General features: G+C 38.0%; 1 protein-coding gene across 1 annotated transcript in view; it reads right to left on the bottom strand.

Moving 5' to 3' along the window:
* RNGTT (RNA guanylyltransferase and 5'-phosphatase) overlaps positions 1 to 25,864 on the bottom strand; it is a 179,758-nt gene that overhangs the window by 11,525 nt on the left and 142,369 nt on the right. The window contains 1 exon segment of the mRNA XM_010707638.2: positions 21,509 to 21,575. Coding sequence (XP_010705940.1) covers positions 21,509 to 21,575 — 67 coding nt within the window.

Raw genomic sequence — 25,864 nt, 5'->3', positions numbered from 1 at the left:
AAAAAAAGAAAAAAAAACAACCAAAAAACATCGAAAGATAAGGAATCCTCTCGATGTTTCTGAAAAAAGCTACCCCACAAGGATGATAAGAGAAGACACAGTTGGCTAAACCAGCACATGTATGTGTGAGTTGATTGAAAAGCTGTAATTGTCATGCAGCAATGATTCCAGAAGGAAATACTTCACCCACAGCCTGGAATATTTTGAGGACTCTATTCCTGCTTGATGTCAGCTAATTTGTGAACACCAGCCTTAGCCTTGATTTGTGTTTTACACACACAAACTGATTTTGCAAAAAGGAGACTGCTCCAAGCGACGAGCTCTGCATGCTAAGAAACAAAAATCCAGATACGAGTTACACACCGATCATAAAGAATATACTTTGAAAACAACACTTACCTCATTCATAAATAATTAATTTCATAATGCTTACTATTCTCAGCTTGCAAATGGGGAAACTGAGAGAGATGGTTTGCAGTCACACACCAGGGAAAGCATTTACCCCCCATTTGGTACTCTAAACCTTATTGTAATTATCCCTCAGGTACTTACAGTCATGCTACCAAGAAATCCTGCAACGCAAGGGCAGCTGAGATTGCTTTAATAATTTATTATTAAAAAACCCATAACATATCTTCCAGAGGCAAAGCTATGTTTTCACTGTCATACAGTCTTTGGAACATTATTTCTGTACTTCAGAATAAGACAGAGAACCGAGGTGGCAGTGTCAGGATGAAGAAGTTTATTCTGACATTTTTCTCTTCTGCATGTTGGACTCTAATCACAGCTCTCTTAGCAAATGTTTGTGTTTATCATACTTAGATTTTACAGCATACTTTCTTGTATGACTGTTTTTCATCTTTTCTTGGTATCCAAGTTGTTAACTACTGCAGGAGCTGATTTTTATCTCATTCTATCTGCACATCTCCCTCTATAAGGAGCTCCATGGTTTGTTGCTGTACCCCCCGTGGATGGGTCTGCACAGAGAAGCCCCACAGTTGTGCTATCAGAAGCTTCCAATCAGCCTGTGCCATCGGCAGAAAAAGTACTTTTCTGAGTCAGATAGCATCTTTTGCTATTCATTTGCACCCAGGCTCTACAAACTTACCCTTATAAGTTATGTATCTCTGAGCAGCTTCGTAAGCTCAATTAATTCATGCCAGCATTATCAGGATCTGGCCCTAGACCTAATTCTAGTCATTGCTTATCTGGGTTCTGAAACATTCTTAGAAATGGTATTTCTTCTGCCTTTTCTGAAAAATGCCAAATGATATCAGAATAAACCAAAAGAAATTGAAACTAGAACCCAAGGTAGCAAGTAATTGCAAGTGAATCTTTCAAATCCACTTTTAACAACATGGAGCTTTCAAAAGACAGCCATTACGAACCACATGCTTTTCTTCCATTTAGCTCCCAAACATCAACAGTTTCAAATGCTTAAAGATTTTTTTTCTCCTTCGTAAACCAAAATTCACCACTGAGAACAACTGCGTTAACACTACAAGGAAATCTGTTTGCTTTGTTAAATTGAGCCTCAAAAGCACCAATTGAGCATACATTTGTGATTGTCAAGAAATGTCTATTCTTATATCCATTCAAAGAGTTTACTTTATTACAGCTTATTATAAATGTACTGTCTAAAATGCAGCAGCATGACTGTTCAATTTCCAGGCCATAATTTTATGATAATCATATGTAATATATTCATGTGTCTATCCACAGCCTAACAAAGCCCAAGCTGGTTTGTTAGCAGATCTGCTTTCCTCATGTTTCAAATGTCTTTGCCTCAGAACATTAGTGAATAATAACATAAAAAAAGACATAACTGAAACTTTAATTTATATTCTCACTACAGTTGTCACGTGCAGACACATACAACACTGGAAACTGAATCGGGCATACTGACATTATCAGATACTGGCATCTAAGTGATATGTAAATTATTAAAGATACTGTGAAAGCATTATTAGAAAGGTGGGGGGAAGGGTGCAAGATTATAAATTTATAAATGTTTTTAACATCTAGAAATCTTATTAATACTTGAAAATGTTGAGATGGTACAGAGAGAATGGAGAACGTGCCCATGAACTACGACCAGAATGAAGTAAACTTACTTTTAATCTCCTCTATTTAATGTGCTCTAGTTTTGCCCAGGAAATATTTACAAAAATTAGTCAATCTCTTTATTTCATAGATTTCTAATTGTTTGCAGATATGGTGCTAGAATATACGGAGGCTTAAGAGTAGTCTTCAGGAAATAAAAATTCAGACAATCCCCATCCACTTCACTAGTCTGAACAGCTTGTCATCAACCAAGTCTCCTAAGAAGCAGAGGGTCAAGCCAAAGACTATAGCTCAGTCTTGCTCATTGGAGCTTTAATATAGTTAATGTAATATAGAGCATCTGCAAGAGTGCCAGATCTTGAGATCAGACTCTTACAGACGAAGTACATTTTATTATATACTTTCTGAGAAGAAAGTTCTCAGTTTCTGCATGTGTCTGAAAGAAAGCATGAACTTTGTATTTTCAATTATAGGATGACAAAAACAGTCAAGCTAAAGCCATTTTTTAAAATCGTGCCATTTTGTGGGGGTAGGGTTACCCCAATCAGCAAGCATGGAGTTTGTAACTCTGCCAACTCAACCTTCATTTTTGTAGCTAACGACACAAGGTAAATTTTAGATGACTGCTAGAACTTCTTAAGTGAGGGAGCTGATAAATGCCTTAATGAAACACTGCGATAATAAAAACCAAAAAGCAAAAAAGAGTCAAACAGTAAAAATAGAAATATCTATCGGCAGTACTTTAAATCCAAATAATAAAGCAAAGATTTGGTGGGGGAAAAAAAAAAACTGTGAAAGGGATTTTTCATTGTGTTTTTCACCTGAGATTTCAATTAGAAGGAAAATAAGCTTTTAGCTTTGTTCATTACTGATACTGCATCACAACATAAACAGATGAATGGCTGCAGACTTAATGCAGACTTTCAAAAATTAGCTTTGATCAAAGCAGATGCTGTAGCCTGAGTCCTCTGCTGCCCCAACACACTTCTTGACTGCCTTTATAGTGCTGAGGTGGTTTGAACTCCCTCCTTTCTAGAATAGTCTACCTTAAACTTCAAAGCCTAACTGGCTTTGAGGCTGAAATCATGGAACGCTTTTTCCTTCTTCTTCAAAAGCAATTAAAGATGTTCAGTATAATCTGGCTTATTATCTCAAATTTAAGCAGGAAGGTCCTCTTGATCATCGTGGGATTACAGAATGGAAGGGGCTAGTTAGGGAAGTGAATGGTGGCTGAGACACAGCAAATGGTTTGATAGTGCCTGCCAGCTGATGAGGTCAGTGCTCTAAAAGAAAGGTAAGCAAGGGCTAATCTATCAATGGCACAAATTTCTTGGTAAATGAGGCAACTGAGGGGTTCTTCCTGCTTTACCGTTCACTGCAAGCCACTCTTTTGCACTTCTTATTAATGAATCTGCAGATTTCAGAAGCCAGATTTCCCAGGACACCATAATGATGGATGTGGGGAGGGCGACAGGCTGCAGTCATCATGAGATGGAGAAGGGCACAGGGGCACGCAATATTCACGGCCTTGGGAGAGTCTCAATTGGCTTCAGAGGATTTTATCCGATGTGGTAAAAGAGAAAACTCTGAATTTTCTGTTTGGGTGGCAGCACTGCTAGACAAATTAGGATGTGGGTTTTGTTGCTGTTTTTTGAGTTTTAAGATCACCTAAACAAGATTACAATTTTGAGTGGCAAATGCTGACAAAATTCACATTTGAAAGTTGATTCTCCCGTAACTCTGAAAGACAAGAAATATGGAAAAATCCTCTGTAATGAGCATGCTTGTCATGGTTTTGCTCACCAACTTTAACTTCATCCAGTTCACCTGCAGGAGCTCGCTAAGGCACGCAAATCCAAAAGAAGTTGCTTGGGTTTTCCAACCAGATGAGCTTTCCAAATAAAAAATCTGCTCAGAAACCTCTGGTCTGCAAAGACTTCTGCGTGGGCTGAGTCTTAAACCCTCCAGAAGTCAGAGAAATTAGAATCTGGGCTGAAATTTTGTTTGAGTGGCCATTCTCATCCACCTCAGACTCAAGACTGAAACAGATTTAGTTCTGTAAAAAATACAGCTTAAAAAATTTGATTTGCTTCTCATATGATGTAACAGCATTACAAGTAACATCATAAACCTATTTTAGAGATGGCCAGTGTCACAACCAATCATTTACTAGTCCAGTCAGGAAAAACTCATAAAAAAATAAATTCCTATGTGTTCTCTATGAGAACAGAAAGTGCTGGAAAGAGGTAAGAGAGAAAGAAAAAACAAACAAAAAAACCCCCAAGTTACAGCACTGCAACTACGTAACCTTTTGCCTGATCATCTCAAAGTGTGTTTTTCTACATTCATTTAACTTGATCAGTTTTCTTCAGATAAAAGAGCTTTACATCCATAACTCTGCAGTTGAAAAGCCCAAAATAAAAAGGAGTTGATTTGTCAGACCAGAGGACACACTGGGGAAACCCCGAAATGAAAGTGAAAGCCTTGTTTTGTAGTTTCCTGCTATAACTACCAACAGTAATGACAAATTACAGACTTTTTCCTCAAAGCACTGCATGAAACATTAACAAGCTAGTAATTAAGCTTTTACTCAGAGTCTCTTTGCTTTAGTGTTAACTTCAGTGATCTGAATCCGAAACCTCTGACTCGCTGATCTATAAATGTCCTTTTAAATAATTCAGAGATATCCTTTGTTTTCCTCTGTCGAAGTTCAGCTACGTTGAAACCTCTTTCTATGCATTAATGACAATCAAGCGTAACCAATGGAAAGAGAATGTAACGATGTAGAAAAATACAGCAGGCAGGATCTTGAATACTGTGTAAAAGAAACAAAACGTTCTTGTCCCTGGTTTTGCTTTTACATATTCCTGCACACTGCTTCTGCTACAGAGGCTAGCCTTTCCTCCACATCCCACACAGGTTTCTTTTGTTTATATGAAAGAAATGGTATCACCTAAGGTAATGCGCTGCTACAGCAGTCAGCAACCAAGCATGGCTAACCATGACCCACTAATGAAACGAAGCAGAAGCTGAGCTGCACTTGCCTGTATTACCATTAAATTACAATCAGACAGGTTAACATGTGACACTAATTGAGCACCTTATTCCTCATGCAATGCCGCATTAACACGTAGCAGCACCCAAGGCAGAGCAAGCCATGATTGATGTAACCACCCCATGGTGCTTGGGCTTGGGCCCAGGGGTCTTTCAGTGCCATTTTGTTATAGGCTCGTGCCCTCCCACTGGGACTTGGATGGCCCAGCACAAAACACCTGCGGAGATCTTAACAGCAAGCACTGCCCCCCAGCAGAACCAAGGTATTTATTTCCCTTCTGTACCATTGCTGGCTTCCCTGCTTCATGCATGAGGAACAAATAAAAATCCATCACCAGTGCCTGCACAGAAACCAGCACAGCATCCCATGAATCTATCAACTGAGAACATACTTGAGTATTTTTTATTATAACACATTAAGCTAAAAATCAATAGATTCACTTACAGAAGCAAATTTAATATTTCAACTAATCAAGAGAAAGTAAAATTTTTCTGAAAAGAAGTGACATTTCATTATAGGATTCAGTTGTAAAGTCACTGGCAGAAATTTTTCAATGCGCCAATTAAACAGTAACTCAGGGAAGTTGTAACATAAAAAAATACAAAGCAATATTGCATATTTCCAGTTTCCTCACCCATAAATGAAAACATCTATAAGTCCTTGGCAGTACAAACAGAGCATCCACACAATGGCTCTAACAGTACTGCCACATCTTTGATCTTTCTCTTTCAAACACTTCTACATTATTTTTCCCAAAGATATAACGTGCTATTTTCTCCACAATCAACAGTTGTTTCTTTTTTTTTTTTCTCCTTTGGAGAGAAGCAGAAGTGGCATTTTGAAAACTTCAATTTGCTGAAACATAATAGCCCACAGAGCTCTGTTGTTCTTCACATTTATTCCCACTTACGGTAAAAAGATGGAACTGCAGTAGTTTTACTGTTGTCAATCAAAAAGTAAATAAACAATGTTTCTGTTGACTATTATATAATAAGATATGGCATCTCTATTATTGAACTCATTTTTAGTACACATTTCTCTCTCAGATGTGAAACTTTACAAATATTTTAATCACTTTGGAATACCACCATGCAATCATATATGTGAGCCTCGCAATGGCACACGTATCAGTTAATTTAATGAAAAAAATTAATAAAGCATTTCACTGTACATTATGCACACAGAGGACTGAATTAGTGCCAGAATGTGTAATGACAGAACCAGGGCTGATGGTTTTAAACTAAGAAGAAAGACTTAGATTAGACACCAGGAAGGCATTCTACACTATAAGGGCAGTAAGGCACTGGCACAGCTGCCCAGAGAGCTGTGGGTGCCCCATCCCTGGAGTTGTTCAAGGCCAGGCTGAACAGAGCCCTGGGCAGCTCAAGCTGGTGAAAGGCACCCTGCCCCTGGCTTGGGGCTGGAACTAGGTTATCTTTAAGGTCACTTCCAGCTTCAACCATTCTGTAATTCTACAAATGCAGAAAAGAAACGATTGTAGCTGATTTGCTGTCTATGTACAGTTTTTTTCTTTCCTGAGGAATACCACTTTCCAGGCATTCTTTAGATTGTAAATGTGGTAGTTACCAGTTCTCTCTGCAGGAGATAGACACCCTTTTATATGTATTTGTATGGAATCCCATCTTCTTACAGACATGCCAGACTTTCATTGGCACAGTCTAGTTTCATCCCATTTTCCTCTTAATTCACTAACCTTGTATAAGAAACTCTGACTTTCTAATCAGAGGTCTAATAGAGCCTAAGCTTGCAGGATATACCTGGTTTTATGGATTATATTTGAGGATGTAAAATGGTTGGAGAAAAAAAAAAATTGATATCTAGAAATCTATTAGCAGTAGTGGAAGTGACATTTAAGCTTGTCTGTGGGAAACACTATACTGGAATGCTCACTTGTAGTTAAAACAGCTGTACATTAAGAATATGTTCTTATTCAAACCTTTGATCTCGTAACTGGAAATATCCACAGAGACAAGCCAGACAGGTACCTGCACCATAACCTCAGTTACTTAAAATTTAGGACACTGTTTCTGTATGCAATCCACTGGCACTCTTAAAGCAATTTAAAGACCCAGTGAGGCACCTGCCAGGCTCCACTCTGAGGTTCTCAGATTGCCCCCGTGGAATGAGCTGTCTTCCACAATCTATACAGGGAGCCTGTGGGGCATATGATGGCTGAAATTACCCTCCTTTATGGGTATTATAATCAGACAGGATATTACCCACAACCCTTTTTCCTTTGTAAACTGATATCCTGCATAATTATCTCATTTGATATTTCTTCTACCTTCTGTGTTATTGTTTGCAGGCCTATTCTTTTTCATTTATCTAAATTTAATCTGCATTTGCCTTTTACTAGCCCTAAAACAGCACAGCACCTCTCAATACAAGGATTTTTGCCAACTGCTTTTCTCCAATCTTATCAGTATCTGACATTTAAAATATTTCTCATTCGTGATGCTCACTATGTGCCTTCTATATATTATAAAGAAAGGTCTCCAAGACAATTTCCTAGTCAAAGAATTACCCTGCTATATCATCTCTCACCCTCTGCAACTTCAACATCTTGATTTATTCATAAGTAATTTATTTTAAAGAGATTATCTTCTGCATTTGGCAAAAGTACTACAAGTTCAAGCTCGTTTATCAAGTTCAACTTCATTTGTTCAGTTTAGACTCAAAATCACTCACCTCTAAAAATCTTCACAAATTCAGATCTATTCAGCCTATAAATTGTTAAAAGCAATTTTCTTTCTCTATCCCCTCAAGCCTTATCTTGGCTGTTCTTATGATACTTTTAACCAATGAATTACTAAGAAATGCTTCAAGACGACCTAAAAGAGTTTGCACAAATACCTTCACATCATTTCATTCAATTTGAACTAATTTTAATATGGTATGGCTTTGATAATTTTATCTAGAAATCATTTTTTGTATGTACTCTTGACTACTATCTGTTCTACTTCCTTTATTTCATTTGCCTACAGTACCTACAAAAGCCTCTGGTTTCATGCAGAAAGAAAAGACAAAAAATGGATTTCAAAAAAGAGAACAGCTTAATCAATGAAAAATATGACATGAGAAGAGTTTTTGAAGGAAATAATAAAGATCCACAGATTTAGGGCAGTACTTTCTTTGAGAAGACAGTATATACAACAATTTTACTAAATTGCCTAAAACTCTGGGAAGCTTGAGCACATTTGTTATACTGTTTAAGTATTGTACTGTAGTCAAAAGAAAATGCAAATGCATTGATGGAAACCAAGCATAAGCTTGTCTGCATCAAAAGAGTCTCTGCTTCAACTCAAGCACAGGACCTGGTCCCATAAGGAGATGTTAGCAAAGTATACTCAGTTACTCAGAGGAAAGTTTAGACTCTTTGTAGGGAGAAGCACATACAAAACAGGTTTCAAAATGTAGTTATAACATGGTAACAGCTGCAGCAACAAATTACAGCATTCAAGATTTTAAAAGCATCATGGACAAATCATCCCTCTCCTGCAAGTCAATTTTTGTGGAACATAAGGAAGCAAAACAAAAAACACTGCCAGCCTCAAATCACTCATGTATTGGAGCCAGAATATTCTCAGACATACAAGGCCGAAAAACATGAGCAAGATGATGAGGACTACAACAAAATATGAGTTGCACCACAACATGATAAATTTGGCAGCTTTACACTGACTTGTTCTGTTCCTCCACCATGGTAAGTATGGGGGGGTGGGGACGGGGAAAGGTGTAAGACGAGAGAAACAATGCAATACAGATGAGAAATATCTGCAAGGTCTGTGCTTCTGTGCTCACTTACTGCTAAAATGAACCTCTCACTCCCCACAGTTTTTAGTTGATAGTGAGCAATAACTTCGAGGTTCAGAGACGGAGCTTAACCCTTCCGTTTCACAGTCTCTTCAATATGGAGCTATTTGCATATTAACACATGTAATTTTAATAATGACACAAGCTGCATGTCCCAGTGTTTACATTGTTTATTTCCATACCACTGGGCACAGGAAAGCTGCTGTAAGCACAATCTGCACATCACTTTGAAAATCTGATTTTCTATATGACTGCTACTCAGAACAGCATCCTGTACACGGTCAGTTGAGTATAGTAAAACATAAAATAATCCAGAGAAGTAAGAATGTAAATGAATTTAGTATGAAGGAATGCTGGGAAAGAAAAAAAAAAAAAAGAAAAAAGAAAAAAAAAAAACCAAACCCCCCAAAAACAGAAAATCACGAAAACTAAGGTGTGATGACACATATTAGCTACTGCTGGTTTCAAATCTCATTATTTATCAATTGAAACAGAACCAGAAAGTTCAAACAGACCATCCTTAATGTGATAAAGAATAGCTGGTTGGCTTAATTTCACACATATAGTGACAGAAGTACTTCAACCAAAAGAAGTGAAGTCATGCTGATTCTCCACCTCCATGTCTTCCAGTGTGCCTTAGCATAGCTTCCAGGAGGATCTGCTCCATGATCTTTCCTGGCACAGAGGTGAGACTGACAGGTCGGTAGTTCCCAGGGTCATTCTTTTAACCCTTCTTAAAAATGGGCGTGATGCTGCCTTTTTTCCAGTCAACAGCAACTTCATCTGATTGCCACAACTTTTCAAATATCATTGAGAGTGGCTTGGCAACTACATCACCTAATTCCCTCAGGACTCTGGGATGCATCACATTGGGACCCATAGACTTGCGGATGTTCAGGTTCCTCAAGAGGTCACAAACCTGATCTTCACTTACAGTGAAAGGGATGTTGTTTCCCCAATCCTGTCCTACCAAATCATACATTTGAGGACTGTGTGGTGAGCAGTTATCAGAGAAGACCAACGCAAAAATGCTGTTAAGTACCTCAGCCCTTTCCTTGTCTGTTGTTTCCAGCTTGCCTGTATCACTCATTAGGGGAGGTATGCCCTCCTGAACTTTCCTTTTCTGTTTGAGGTACCTGTAGAAGTCATTCTTGTTCTTCTTGTCATCCCATGCCAAGTTCAGATCAAGCTTGGCCTTGGCTTTCTTTCTTGACCCCATCCCTACACAGCCTTAGCAGCTTCCTTATATTCTTCCCACACTACCTGTCTCTGTTTCCACTGCCTGTGCCTTTTCCTCTTGCTCTTCAGTTTGAGCTGTTTGTTCCTGGTTTGGCCATGCTGGTCTCTTGCCTTCATTTCCTGACTTGGGGATGGAGAGCTCTTGCATGCTAAGGAAAGCTTCCTTAAAGATTTGCCAGATCTGCTCTACACCCTTATCCATGAGAATAGTTTCCCAGGGTGTTTTGCTGACTAATTCTGAAGAGCTGGAAGTTAACTTTCCTAATGTTTAGCTTCCTTTTCTAACCTGTTACTCTGGACCTTTGCAATTCACATAGTCAGTTTTGTTGATTTTCTTCTTCGCTCTCTTTAAATTTGAATAAATGACTCAGAATAATCAATAAACGTCTTACATTTTACAGACATTCCTGAGAACACTAGTGTTTCTCAGTTTGTTACGCTCACAGATGTTTAGTTTAAGCCAACAATGGCACTTTATTCTCAATATATACCATACACTCCATTAAAAAAAATCCATATTGTCTCATTACATGAAAACTGCTGCAAAATGACTTAAAAGGAAAAAAAAAAACAACAACAAACCATTCTTCTAAATAAATATTTTAGTGGCAAAAAATGTTTTCTGAAAGAGGACTCAAATCTCTGGAAGGCCTTAGTGGAAAGAAAGATGTTTTCCCATATTTTTGGTATTATGAGGAAATCAGTCATTTACAAAAGTAAACATTTAACAGGAAATAAGTAAATAAATAAAAGATAGTGAGAGTGGAGTATTGAAAGTGCTGTATAATGCAGTAAGGTTGCAGCCATGGGAAAAGATAGGGAGGAAGAACTAACTGGTACACTGAATGGTCATATTAGTGACTGAAATTAAGCTGTATTCAATCAGCAACAGCGGAGGCTCTGAAGCATCCAACTCTACAATTTCCTGATGAACACAATATACGATGCAGTTTTATATATCTTTGAGAACCAGCTGTATTTCACAGTGCTAACTGCCTTTAGTATACAATGGCAGAAACCAGACAAATTCAGGTTAGACTTCCACCAACCCATCTAGTCCAAACTCTTGCTCAAGGCAGGGTTCAATTCAAGGATGAGCCAGGCTGCTCAAGGCCTTTTCTAGTTAAATTCTGAAAATCTCCACCTCACAATCTCTCTTTGCAACCTGCTGCTGTTGCACCCAAACAACCTCACTCTGACATTGTTTCCCACATATCCAACTGGAATTTTTCCTCTTCTGCTTCACTGTGCAGATCTGAGATATCTGTTCATCTGTTTTTTCTGAAACCTCACTTGAAGTGATAGAAGACAGCAATTCAACCACCCCACTGTCTTCTCTTCTTCAGACCAATCAGACCCACCCTCTTTAACCTTTCCAAATACAGCAGATGACTGACCCTTCCTCACAACCCCTGCCTCTTGCACAGTGGATGCCAGAGCAGCATTCAGTCGTGGTCTTAAAAATGCCTGATGTGACAGCTAGGCTGTAGCTAACACGAGCCAGACTATGGTTGCCCTTTAACTCTGTTTGCCACCAGGAACCTAAGGCCCTTTCCTGCAGAGCTGCTGCATAGGAAGGCCAGGGGGATCTCTGTCCCAACAGCAAAACCAGCATCTTACTTCTCTTAAATTTCATGAGCTTCCTTTGTCAGTATTTGTTTTTCTAAGCTTTTAAAGAAATGAGGCATTATCATACTAATTTTCTATCGCTAGGAAAGAAATCACAAGAAATAGAAGGCTTTAAAATTTGCAATATGCTTGATTTTTACAATACTCATCAAAATCACTTGATTTTTTTTTTCTTAACCAGTTAATACAGAATTAAATAGAAAGCTTAAAAATATATAATCTACAATAAATTAGTTATTATTTTAACCTTTCCAGAAGGCTTAATTTATCCTATGCTTAGCAAGAAAAACCTTGGATTGATTTTCTAAAAAAACGACTACAAGCTGATGTAACAAAAGATGTCCAAGAAAACAACAACCCGACAGTCCAAAACAAAGCATCAATTATTCTATCTTACTGGCAGTAACAACAGAAAACTGCAGAGGTAATCTTCTTAATTCTGTGAACTTCTATGGAACACTCCAGACTTCAGAAAGAACAAATTTGTTAACTGAATTCATGGACATAATCACGAGAAAAAGCAAAACGGGGACTATCTGATCCAGGAGAACACAGTGAATTTGTGAAATTATAGCTCATTAACATTTTGTTCTTATGGACAACAACTGTGGCAGCAGACAAAATCACTGCTTCATTCTCACAATGCTCATGCAGATTTCCTAGTTGCTATTCTTTCTCTGTTTACATCACCAGTTCCTAAGCCCACTGTTAGTTAACATTTTTTACTACTTTGCAATGCATCTAGAGAGAGTAAATGTGCCCACTGTATGCTGGCACTTGTGCATACTATAAACACACACACAAAATATATTAATTTACATTATTAGTGTCTACCATTCCCCAGGCGGGACTTAGGACTCTACACAGGGACTAGAAGAACACACAGTCAGGACTCCTTACGCCTAAGCATTAGCAACTATTTTTGAGAAAAGCTGCCAGCAAAGAACGTCAAGATGTAGTGAAGTGAAAGAAATTACAGAGACTTTTTGTTTCCTAATTAATTTTCGAAGTAATAGTTCAAAAGGAGCCTGTTTTCAAAAAGCAACTAAATTTGCTACCTTTAACAAACACAGAACTTAGGAATCAGTAGAGGATGATTTCTTGCCAGCACCTTACAACATTTTCTAACTTTCAATTAGTTTAGTGAACTCTCTTTTCCAGCACATCCCTCATCTTCACAGGCTACCAGCTGAGCACTTAGGGCAGTTTGCTACTTTCTAGGAATTTTTCTTACTGCTGTCACTAGTCCAGAATTTTGTTGATGAATATATTCACATTATTGCTTAAGAGACCAGGTCAAACAAATGCACCTTGAACTCAGGAAAGAAGACAGTGAGATGCATTATCACTCCAGGTTCTGTGAGAATCACTTCAAATGCTAGCCTGCCCTCCTGAAAACTCTATTGCTGCAGAGAAATAACTTGCATTTCTAAGGATAGCAAACACAGCCCAAAATCGTGTATCAGATGACTCTTCATATATCCCACACCACATCCCACACCAGTCTTATGAGGAGTGGCTGAGCGAACTGGGATTTTTTGTCTGGAGGAGGTTCAGGGGAGACCTTATTGCTCTCTGCAACTACCTGAAGGAAAGTTGTGGTGAGGTGGGAGTCAGCTTCTTCTCTCATATAACTAGCAATAGGAGTAGAGGGAATGGCCTCAAGTTGCACCAGGGGAGGTTCAGGTTGGATGTCAGAAAAAACTCCAAAAGAATGGTCAGACACTGGAAAGGGCTGCCCAGAAAGGTGGTGGAGTCACTGTCCGTGGAGGTGTTCTGTTCAGATGTTGTACTAAGGGACATGGTTTAGTGGGAAATACTGGTGACTGGAGGACAGTTGGACTGCATGATCTGGGAGATCTTTTCCAACCTTGGTGATTCTACGATTCTATGAGAGTACCTTACAGATAAAAACTAAGATATTAAATTTGACACAGCCCTTTATGTAAAATCTGTGCAGAGGAGAGGATTGAGTGGAAAAGGAGGACAGGTTCAGGCACCAGAAGGCATGATCTCAGCAATACAGGAAATCCCATGAGGAGACTGCACATCATCTTCTTGTACCAAAAAACATGAGGAACAAAGCTTAAATTCTCACTCTGAGAAATTCACTTCAGATTTCCTGATGATCAGTCCTACTTTTTAAGTGTTGGTGTTCCCATTTATAGACTTCTGCATAACACACAAATATAGGATGTTCCTGAGAAAGAGACAAAATAAGGAAGAAAGAATTTCTTACTTGGCTTCTCAACTTGCAACAATGCCAACTCCAGTGATGCTTAGAGTGAGTTCCCTTTCCATTAAGAGGATGTGAAAAAAAACCATCCCACAAAACCCTATAAAATATTAGAGCCACCAGTTCTGTTTGGATACTATTAACAGTAATAAATATGTATTAATATTTATTATATGTATTAATATTTATGACTATCCTAAAGATATAGTTTGAATATGGCACAATTTTATCCTAGGTTTGTGTGTTTTGATTCAGGGTGACTACGTTTAATGAAACATAGCAACTCAGATTATCAATTTTATCTTCCTCTTTCAGAGTCATCGAATCATATAATTGTTATACTCCTTAACACTGCCTGTTCCTAGTGGAAGCTGAAACCAAATCCTGTAGTTCTCAAAACTATTCTTCAGTTTTCAGAATAAAATAATGGCTGTCAGGCAAAACCCTTTTGATCTTTTACTATTACTTCGCAATAGTTTAAAAAATCATTTTCTCCCATCAATATTCCCCTCATTGCCCATGCTAATTCTGCTAGTATATTTGGAGATGAAACAATCTTTCTCTTACATTGTATCTTGATAGGTAAGAAAAGAACTTACCATTATTTTACATGCCTTTGCTCAATCCACTAACTGCCACTTACAGATTGCAATAATTTGTCTTCAGTGTAATCAACAAGAACCATCCACCGACTGGTAAAACTCATGCTTCCCTTTCCTCAGGAATGTATCTCTCCAGAGGTTCTAGGGGGGTCTCTGCCTCTTTCATGGTTGCCAAACTATTTCTCCTACAAACAACTGTTGTTCTTTTCTGACACACATCACTGTTAAATAAGGAAGCTTCAGAAGATGGCAGATGTGCTTGTTTCTGTGCCTGCACATTTGAGCTTTTGTTATGTTCTGTTCTATTTTATAACCTACAGCCAAAGCCCAGTCAGTCCTTCCTGTGCTGGTTCTCTTTCGTCCTTTTCCTGCCATTGAACTGTCATCATCAGTACATAAATCCTCAACCACAGTAAAATCATCAATAAAACTATTAATATTAACTAAGCATCTTCTCAAGATTGGTCCTGGAGCAGCTCCACCAGCACTACGCTGCCAACCCAACAGAACACCATGCCCCAGGAACACTCTAATCACTGAAAACAATAGTTAAACTGTATTGACAACTTATTTTCTGGATAATGATGTTGAGAGACCTGCAAGGACATTATCAGGTAAGCCGCTATTTTCTTCGTGCTGAAGGCATGATATGTTTTACTCAGTTGCATTTCTTTTCACATGAAATAAGCCAACAGGACAAGAAATACAAAGAAGAGATCGGCGGCAGAAGCAACACTCAGTTTATGTCTTCACTTAGCTGTACTCGTGAAAGCAAGAATCTCTGTTAATATTTAGGAAAGTCTAACAAGTAGAGCTTTGTGTAACTGGAGCACCAGTGTGCTGTTTCTGGCTGTCAGCAGGCACAGAAAGAAATGTTTTACATGTATTTTGCAGAAAGACCATACATAGTGCATTGCTGGTGGGAGATAAGTCAGGATAGCCATTGAGTGGATGGAGAAAGTGGGACCAACCCTGCTCTTAAACTGTAAAGACTCTGAAGAGCTGTATTCAAACAGTGAGTTTCATGACTGTACTTTGTGATCAGATGAGAGAGCAGCTTTGGGATCACCAACTGGGTAGGTGTCATTATCATCCAGGAAGAAAGACATGCCAGCTTCAGAGAATAAGCTACCAGCTTCTTCTAACTGAAGTAGTGGTCTACAAAAAGCATCTCTTTCACCAATTCATGTTTTTGCACTCTCTTTTTCAAAAACACTGCTTTTGTAAATTGTGGCCCTTCCCTCCGGTAATCACCTGCAGAGGTTTATCTTGCCGAAGGAGTCACAAGTGAGGTCCAGTCTGCTTCTTAGACATGATTACATTCCCTATGCCTTGAGAAAGGCCAACCGGCCAACTTTCAAGAGTTTCAGCTCCTGAAAACATTACAATAAATTCTCTGATAAGCTGACTGAATTTCTAAAAGTAAAAGTGGGTAGATTTTTATCTGGAGGGTCTACTGGTTTATATGTGATCAGTGAAATTATTCTGGGGCAATTACCCACTGCAGGGCCTCTGCCTGGTAGGACTGCTCTGTTTCCTCATGTTCTAAGTTAAAAGCATATTTGCTGAGGGAAAATAACACAGTTGGGCAAATAATAGCTTAGAATCAAAGTGCAGTCCCGGAGTGTGGGCGGTAAGTTTAGCAACCTCAGCAATCAGCAATACTGTTCTCAGGTTTAATAAAATCACAGGTAATGGCTACAGAGCTGCAGATCAGAGTACAGAGCTTGATTTTTGCTCGACAGAAAGACTGCTTTACCCACAGCAGTAAATTCCTCATAAGCAAACTTTAAACTTTCAGGAATTTTCCACTGCACTTATAGCACAGAAACAAAATAGTAAGAACACTATTTCCAAAGTACTCTTGTAATCATTAAATATATTCTATTAAATAGAACAATTCTATTTTGAACAAAGTAGTATTTATTATGCAACTTTTTAATAACTACTCTTAAAATACTAAAAATAAAAATGCAGTAATTAATCTTTATTTAAACGGTAATTAAATGTGTTAAGAACACAACATGAAACTAGTCATTAGCTCTACAGTAAAGGCTGTCAGAAGCTTCATTACTGATTAATAATGGAGAACACAATGTACTGAACAGCTTCCCCTCATCCTAGAAGCAACTAGGAACTGATCTGCAAAAACTTTCAATCCTAATAAATTGGAATATATAATTTCAGGTTAGAGCATAACTAAGCTTTTGTTTTGATCTGCACTGAACAAATCTCTATTTCAAAAGCAAGATCTTGTACATAATGAAGACTTCTCATTCTGGAAACAGGTTTAAAACACTACGCAGGTGACTGTTATGTATGCTGAACAATGAAATTAGTAACTTCTATTAACAACATTTGCATGATATATTTTCTTGCTTAACTTCATTCTTACCAAAAGAATACAAACAATAACTAACGAAAATGGTTTAAGAAAGCCTGCCAGCCAATTCCAACTAATGTCAAGACTTTGTTTTACTAATCAAGGCAGTCGCACCTACAGAAACCTTCATAAAATCTGTTTTTCTAAGAGATATTTAATAAACATAACCAATTAAGATCCAAAGAAAGGTGGAAATCACGAATGCAGACATATATGACAGCAACTACCAAGATAGCTACTTAAATGGTTAAAGATTAAAAAAAATAGGCAAACGTATTGTGAAACTGTTCTATAACACCTTTGAACCAATGCTATATTTCAGCAGTAAATTAAAATAATTTAATTTAGAAACAAAAAACAATTATAAGAACTACCCTACATGAAATAAATTCCTTCAACACATCGTTAAAGAGCAGTCCTGTGGAAATAAAGTGAGACTTCATTGCTAAAGCGTATTTGACTTTCAAATCACTACTTCATCACCAGCTAACCGGAATAGCCATCATTTTTATGAGCTACTGAGCATACCGAAACTCACTGTTAGTCCAGAACAAGAGCAATCACAAACTTCCTGCAGTAACTTAAAGATTCTGCATCCTGAACTCTGTTCAAAGTGGCAACACACAAAATCTTTAACATCTATGAACAGGCACAAAATATTAAATTACTGGAGAAGAAAAATTCAACACAGATCCCTCTAGCCAGGAAAACACCCTTTTTTCCATTTCTTCTAATCTAACCACTACCAGATACAGAGTTCAAAAACTTCAGGAGCGAATGTTTCTCATTCCTTTTGTATAATGAAGCACAGAGATCAAACATCTATCAAGCACTACCACTGACATCACTGAAAGCAAGATAGGAGGAGGAAGATAGGTAATTTCGGTTAATCTTACCAGTTCATCTATGTCTCAGAAACATTATAAATATTAATATATATAAATATTAATGAATTACTGCATATGAGGAAGAAAGACATAGAATAATAATCTCGAGAAGAGACATCAGTATTGCAGAATCTTTTCCCAGACTTGCCATCCACAGTCTTCATCATCAAAGACACTGCACAATTATCGTCCTGTATGGTTCAGGAAAATCAAAACTTGTTTGCTATTGCAAATGCACACTTTGATAAGGAGCTTTTCTCTGCAGTTTTTTAAATGTACATGAATTGAAACATGAGTTTATGAGGACTAACGCGGCAGTTTATATGTTTATTATGAATATTTCAAAGACCTGATAACATTCCTATTCATCCTACTGAAAGCGCACTAAAAATGCATTAGAAGTAACAGTGTAAAATAATGGCTCACTTTGAGTAATAAATCTTCACTGACAGAGGAATGTAGTGGTTTGGGGCATTCCTTAATGCGCATGTTTGGCAAGCAATGCTATATCTTACAAGAAGACCTCAACAGTTGGGATCTTTGCAAGTGGGTCATTTATGTAACAAAAGAGACCAATTTATCACATGTCTAAACTGAAAAGGTTACCAAGATTCTGCCATATATATGTTCCATGACAAAGTTTGGTTCACAGTTCTTTTAACTGATGAGATCATTAGCAGCAGTGTATGAAAGACTGCTGGAGGAACAACAAAACAAACTGTGTCAACAGTTCCAGAAGACCATGGTATACCTTCAGAATACATAAGTTTCCTTTAGCAGTACCAGTTCTTAATGTGAATCATTACTCCTCCCTATTGGTGCTGAAGATCTCTAAGAAGTTGCATCAATTCCTTTGCTGTCAGGCAGCTGACATTTTCTAGAATCTCCAAGGAATCAGACAGGAGTCTCAATTTAAAAAGTTTATTGTTCTTGTTAACTGTGCATCATTTTCTAATTGAGAACCACAGAAGAGATTACTCTGAGACAAATGAGCTTGCTACTTCAAGACTACCTTTATCTCTAAAAAAGAAACAAAGCAGTGGTGTGCAAATATATGCCCATATGTACAACTATAGCTCCAGAAATAAGCATTCTTTTTGAGAGAGTACAGTCATGTGGAGTTAGCTCATTTAAATATGCCTATGTATAATCTACACTCATTTAGTGGATAATAAGGTTTGTTTTCCCTAGGTGGTAACTGAAAGTTATTTCGAATATCCAGACTGCCTATTCTGTGGCAAATTTAACATTTAAAATGAGAGCACAGCAGCAATATAAACTAGAAGCATATTCAAATTAAATTTACATCAGATATTTATCAAGCACCATACCACGTATACACTATGAAAAGCAAATATTAAGGAAAACATCACTGCACTTATATCTTGAACACTGAGCCAATCCCTACATTATAGGAGGCAAGAGCAAAAATGCAGAAGGATATAACAAGTGTAAAGAGTGTTCATTGGAGATACTGAATGGCTTGGATACATGGAGCAATTAAATAGATTAACTCTTTGTAGCTCGGCATATGCAAGATTTTTATTATATGAAAGTGGATAAAATTGTGAATAGAGAATGACTGCTCACTCTCTCCTGATGTAAGGGTGAAAAAAAGTCAAATTATTAGGCAATGGATTTAAAAGAAATAAAATAACACCATGGTGTTACTATGACTCATGGTGATAGTAAGGCTTTGTATGTTGGAAATTTAGTGGATAATCACTAAGGAACGTTCAGAAAGGAAGGTCCAAAGAACCTGCACAAACATGCAGCTGCAACTTGCAGCAGAGAAGCCTGTGAATGCAAAGTGCAGGAAACTGAATGCATACTTTGTATTTGTTCTGTTTTTGCACTCAGTCCTGCAGTTTGATCCTGTCCCATGCATGACATCACTCATTTTTCAGTGGAAGGATGAAAATTTTCCATTGCTTTCTGGCAGTACAGGCTCTGCCTACTCTCCTCAAGCCAGCAATTGGATGTGCATAGTAACCAGAAATGAAATGCAGCCAAATCTTGGAGAACACCTACCATCAGTCATTCAAGGCAAGGTTAAGCTCCCTGATTATCTCTGGAAAAGTAAGCTGAGGGAAGTATCTCCTGAAAGACAGCACTGAATGGGGCCAGCTCTAGTGCTCAGTAAAAACAAAATAATCATTAGGCCCCCTAGGCCCCTTCACACTCCTTAAATGTTTATAGAAATAAAGGATCTTATCAATGGTACCAAGACCACAATAAAGAGATGGAAACTAATGGCGCAGTTTTGCAGACCATGTGAGTTCAGAATTCCAGGGTACCATTCTGTATTCCATATATATGGTTTAGTAGCTTGTGGTAGCAATGGTAATGGGAGGACGGTTGGACTAGATGATCTTGTAGGTCCTTTCCAACCTTGTGATTCTATAATTCTATGATTCTTTGTATGTTTGTTCATTTTATTTACTTACACAAAGCATTTCAGGAGGCACAATTATGAATTGTTATCACCAAAAATATACAAGCTTTTTTGGGATGAAATTTCTTGCACTGCAAGGTATTGTGCCAGAAGCACCTTAAATTGTTTGATTATTAACCAAGCTGAATAATATATATATATATGTTGGTACTGGGAAGATGAAAAGCAAGCATCTGTTCTTTTGAAGCCATCTGAAAACAGTACAGAGGTTCTAGGTAGAAAAAGCAAGTATTTGCTAGGTACAGTTGGGAGTACTGTTCTTTAGTAATGTAATTAGGGATGGCACAGCAACACATTTGAGTTTTGGAAATTAAGTTTCATTTTGATGTAAAACAAGAGTAAGGCTTTTAAAATTGAGAGAAAGAAGAAAATGAACACCCTGGAGGATTCAATGTTGCCAAGAGTGCAGGATATGTAATAATTACAAGTATCATTCAGAACATTTCAGCATTCCAAAGCAAACACTGCATTTCCACATCCCATTGTAAAGAATGACATGCTTATGTCTAGCTCTCTTTGTACTAAGCGAAATCCCAATGACACTCACCAAAAATCAATCCATATATTTCTGTAAGACATTTTTGTTTGCAGGTGACATGACGATAACTAATTAGCAACTGGTAATTAGAAATGTTAAACTACTATAGTTCAACTAAAATAAAAGAAACTGACATAAAAGACAAATGACTTTCCAGCAATTTATGATCTTTTTATAGCAAATCCAGTAACTCTGGGAAAACAATCTGTGCTTTTTACTTCAGTACCTCCCTTGTCAAGGTTTACCTGAAGAATTACAGAGCTGTAAAAATGGCTTTGTTTTGAAATGTCACTGATAAGGTAACCTAAAAAAAAGAATATTTTGGTTCTGATAATTAAACCAGAATTAAAATTAATCAAAAGACTACAGGAAAAACTAAACTTCTTTGAAAAGTACGCAAATGTAACTAGAAACAAACCCAGAATATTGTGAACAACAACAAAAAAATGCACTATTTCCAATTAGTTTTGCTGGAATTGCATTGATACACTTTAAGTTCTCTAAATCGAGACTTCAAGCATGCAGAATAAAGTATACAGAACTGAATTATCTTAAAAAGCCTCTCCACCCTACTTGTTAGTCCTACCTTAATCTGTGCAAAAGGTCTGTCAAAGTTTCCAACGTAAAGAAGGCCAACATTCTGGGTGAGAAGCCTAAAAGAAAAGGAAAAAAATATTTTAAGATATCTTTACATCCATAAGTTTTTCGCATCTCCAACAGTTGTTACTGAACTCTAGCAAAGGGACCAGGCTTGTTGCAGTGGCAAGAGCTACCTTTGCAAACACCATTACACAATCCTGTGTGAACCAGTACAAAAATGAAAGAGGTGCCGTGCATTGTACCATGTGCACTGATTGGCAGCTTGCTTTTTCTTGTCCAAAAAACCCTTTAACAGAATAATTTCATACTCTTTTGTGATGAATGTCACTCAATAAGGCACAAAAACGGCACGTATCGCCCATTTCTATTTATTAGATACATTAGATACAACAATACAGTCAGACTAATAAACACGCACCCACAGCAGCAGGCTTAAGAGTCAACCAGATCAGGACAAATAAAAGCATTCACAGTGATATGAAAGCACCACTACAAGAAGAGAAATAATAGAGAATCTCTGTTATATTGTGTAATGGCTTCCTAAATAGAAAGTGTCAGACCTGGTTTGTGCTGATTATTCTCTTCAACTCTTTAAGGTCATTATGGGCACTACCAAGATTCAGAGGAATGGTAGGATAAGTTGACTCAAAGAAATGCTGGTGCTTCTGTATAAGTTAGCCTGATTTCTGCAGATATTGGGCAAGTCAGAGTTGTTACTACACCAGCTCCAAATACACAAAGGAAGCAACTTTAAAGAACAGGGAAAAAGGATCACTGCTGTAGGAAGGCAGTCAGCTAAAGTTGTATGAGGGAATGTGCTGGGCAGGCTGGACAATTGCTACACTCCCCTTGCTAAACAAAGGCAAAGAACTCATCCCCTCCAGGAAGAGGCTCCAGAAGCATTATGCTGATGTAGACAGACACCTTTAGGGAAAATTCTTTGACTGAAGAACACTGAAATAATTTTTAGTTTGATTAAAAGGGACATTCAGAGCCCATCGTATTCATCAGTAGTCCGAAGTTTTCATATAGTGCTTGCTATTAAACTTTTTTTGTTGTTTTCTTTGATTTTATATCCTGTTCCCTTTAATAAGAAGATCTCATACATTCTAAATTCTCTCCCTCCCCTACCTAGAGATTGTCAGTAATTAAATAAGAGTGTGTGCATTGTTTTGGTAAAGTGTGACTTCGAAAGCATCTCTTTCTTAGAAAATTTATGTTTTAAGTGTAGATATGATGCATATATATATACATACACACCTTTAATTCACAGTGAATTACATGCTTTTTCTATATATACTCTGGTTGTCTTTTCCAACCAATTTCTCACCATCTCCAGCTCTATTTTTAAAAACAAAAGAAAACAGAAACTTTGATAGTAGCAAGTAGTTGTTTTGACCTTCAATACAGAACAAATGCCTCATAGTATGATTTTGATTCTTTCCAGTTCTGATGGCAATGTACATGACCTTAAACTGGCACACTAACAGTGAGAATTATTGGAAATTAGCAAAATGGCAAAGTCAAAACATTCAAGTATTTCCAACCATAAGTAAGAAGTGTTGTCAAGTTACATATCATCATCAAAACTCTCTTGCAATTAGATTATGTATACAGAAATGTCCTAGGTCTTGATAGAAATACTCAAAGGAAGGAAAGAGTAGAAAGGAACAGAGCAAACCAGTCACAGTACACACAGGTAAGCAGTTTTCTCACTTTGTTCATCAACAGGCCTGGCTCAGGCTGGCAGAGCTTTACTGATTTGCAATGGATCTGCAGTATTGAAACAAAGTCAGGATGAATATGTCAAATTCACTTTTATCCACAATAAATTAAATTCATTTGGAACACAGGCCTCTGGAGTTGAAAAAGTCAGTGTACTGATCAAACCTCCTAGGAGTATAAAGCAAATTCAGAAAATATTTAAGGCTTTTCTAAATTAAAAGAAAAATATGGGAAATAATTAGTAGAAAAGGTTAAAAGAGAATCCATGAAAAGAATTCACGGTATGTAACCATGTTAGAGACAGGCAGCTTAAAGCACCTTAAAAAGAACGGCATATAATTTTTGTCAAGCAAAAGAATTAAAAAAAAAAATTAAAAAAATTAGCCAAGCTGCATTTCTAATAAGGGACCTAAAAAAAGAAGAAAAGATAGACAGTTAATTATTCTCACTTGGCCAGTCTTCATGATCCTAGCTTTATCAGAAAGGATCATTACAAAGCTGAGTCTTTAGGATAGCTTTATTTGTAAGTAATGAACCTTGAAGGAACCTTAAGACTGGTCTTTCCTGAAGACAGCATTGCTGTCCATGCTACTTAATTTGCTACCCCTATTGTACATTCAAAGCTCTCATAGTTGAAATCAGCATCCCAATATGGTCCTAATTTCACATCCTGAAATATTCTGGGCTCCTCCTCTCCCCACCAAACAGCTTGAGCAGTAAAAAAAAAAAAAAAGATCTCAATTTCATGACTAGTATAAACTCTCTTACTTCAGAGTCATCCTGGCCAGCACAATTTCCTTATTTCAGGGACTGAACTCACACAGCAGCCTGCAGAGGCAGGTGGGCTGCAACAAGAGTCGCTGCTGAAGCTCTGGACAAGCCAAACTATGGCAGGAGTGCAGGAGTGCTCTCTATGCCTCAGCTGCCTCCAGTGGAGGAATTAAAGAAACCGTGTGCCAGCGAGAAGATCAGTGAGGCAATGGAGCGCGTGCCTTCATCTCCCCCATCACACTGAAAATACTTCTAAATTACTTAAAATTAACATTATACCACGAAACTTCAACATGTGTAAATTGATATGGACATTCTCTCTTAATGCTCTCAACTAATACGTCTGACCAGTTCATACATGAACCACCTGTGAGATTCCCTCTGGACTACGACGTGTGGGAGGCTTCCGCACAGGAGCACGCACAGAGGTAGGGGAGCAAGGGGAACCAGGAGCCGCTGCCTCTCACAGCAGCGAGTTACGGCAGGCGAGCTGAACGCGGTAACTTGCTCCTGTGCGAGGCAGCAGCTCCTGTGCTTGCTCTGTTGCAAGATCATAGTGTTAACATGCAGGAACGCAGTGCTGGGATGTGTGACCCCAGTCAGCAGCGCACAGGTCAGGCAGTGTGGGAGTGGGAAGCAAAAATGCAACATGTGTAGTAGAGGGGCTGAGGAGATGTAAGGAAATGGCAGCAGAATTGTGGGGAGTGCTGCGGGAAAACAATGAAAAATGAGCAGGCTTGAGACACTTGTTTTTTCCAAGATGAAAAACTGCGTGAAACAGGCAGCAGGAAGCACGCAGAGCCGCCTCCAGCCATGCTTCAGTTATTTGGTATCCCTCTGAAAGAGAAAATGCAACTTCTTCCTTATATTTCAAAAAATAACTCTCATCAAAATCCAAGAACTTAGAGCAATTTATCAAATGGCATCTTGTAGCATCTCAGTTTGGCAATTCTCAAATTCAACTTCATGGACACTGTGGTTGATGATTAGTTCATTATTTCACATAAGTCACTAGATTCAGTTTCTCTGGTTTTGTTCTTGACTATTGCTTGCTCTTTTTACTAGCTCTTGCAATCACCAAAAAGCCTGACTTCAGATGAGCAATGGTTTTACGCATTCTATTCTTTTCTCTCTCTTGTTAAGCTTGTTAAGTGCTACAGCGTACCAGCAAAGCTCTGTTGGATCTAACATGGCTTTCTTCTATTGTACAGTCAGACAACTATTTGAGAGTATCCAAGACTGCAGAAATTTCTGAAACTCAGCTACATGCCATTTGTTTGCACTTCCAGTGCTGGTGTAGCTGGAATTCACTGCTATCATCGAGGGACCAGGGGCAGCATCTATAGGTGTGATCTGACCTGTTCCTGGAAAGAAGTCTCTTCAGGCTAGAGAGGGCATTGTCTGGTTGATGAGAACAGCAGACCGATACCTCAAACACTTCTGGGGTCTGCAAGGAAGAAACTTCACCCTAGCAGATACAATTGACAGGAATATCAACTCCACTGATGAGATAACACGGTTAAGACGCACGCACTAATTCCATTTTGCAGCCAGAAGCAGTACCAAGTGGCTGAATGTGCCTGACGGTCTGACCTAACAACTTCATTCTGCACATGCTGCCAAAAGACATTTACAGTCTTCACAGAGTTCACTAGTAAAAAGATTTCAGTCCTGAGAAGGTGTGTATCAAGTGTGCGTTAGGTGTGAAGCAAAACCGAATGAAAAACCAATCCTGACAGCAGTGCTGCTGACCCTTGTGCACACCCATATCTTTATTGCTAGGATCCTCTCTGCATATGCATTTGTGAATGATTAAGGCTGGAATGGGAAAAGAAAAAAAAAAACC

The sequence above is a fragment of the Meleagris gallopavo genome, chromosome 2 (genome assembly GCF_000146605.3).
Source record: "Meleagris gallopavo isolate NT-WF06-2002-E0010 breed Aviagen turkey brand Nicholas breeding stock chromosome 2, Turkey_5.1, whole genome shotgun sequence".
Lineage (NCBI taxonomy): Eukaryota > Metazoa > Chordata > Aves > Galliformes > Phasianidae > Meleagris > Meleagris gallopavo.
This window is presented reverse-complemented; position numbering and strand designations above follow the sequence as displayed.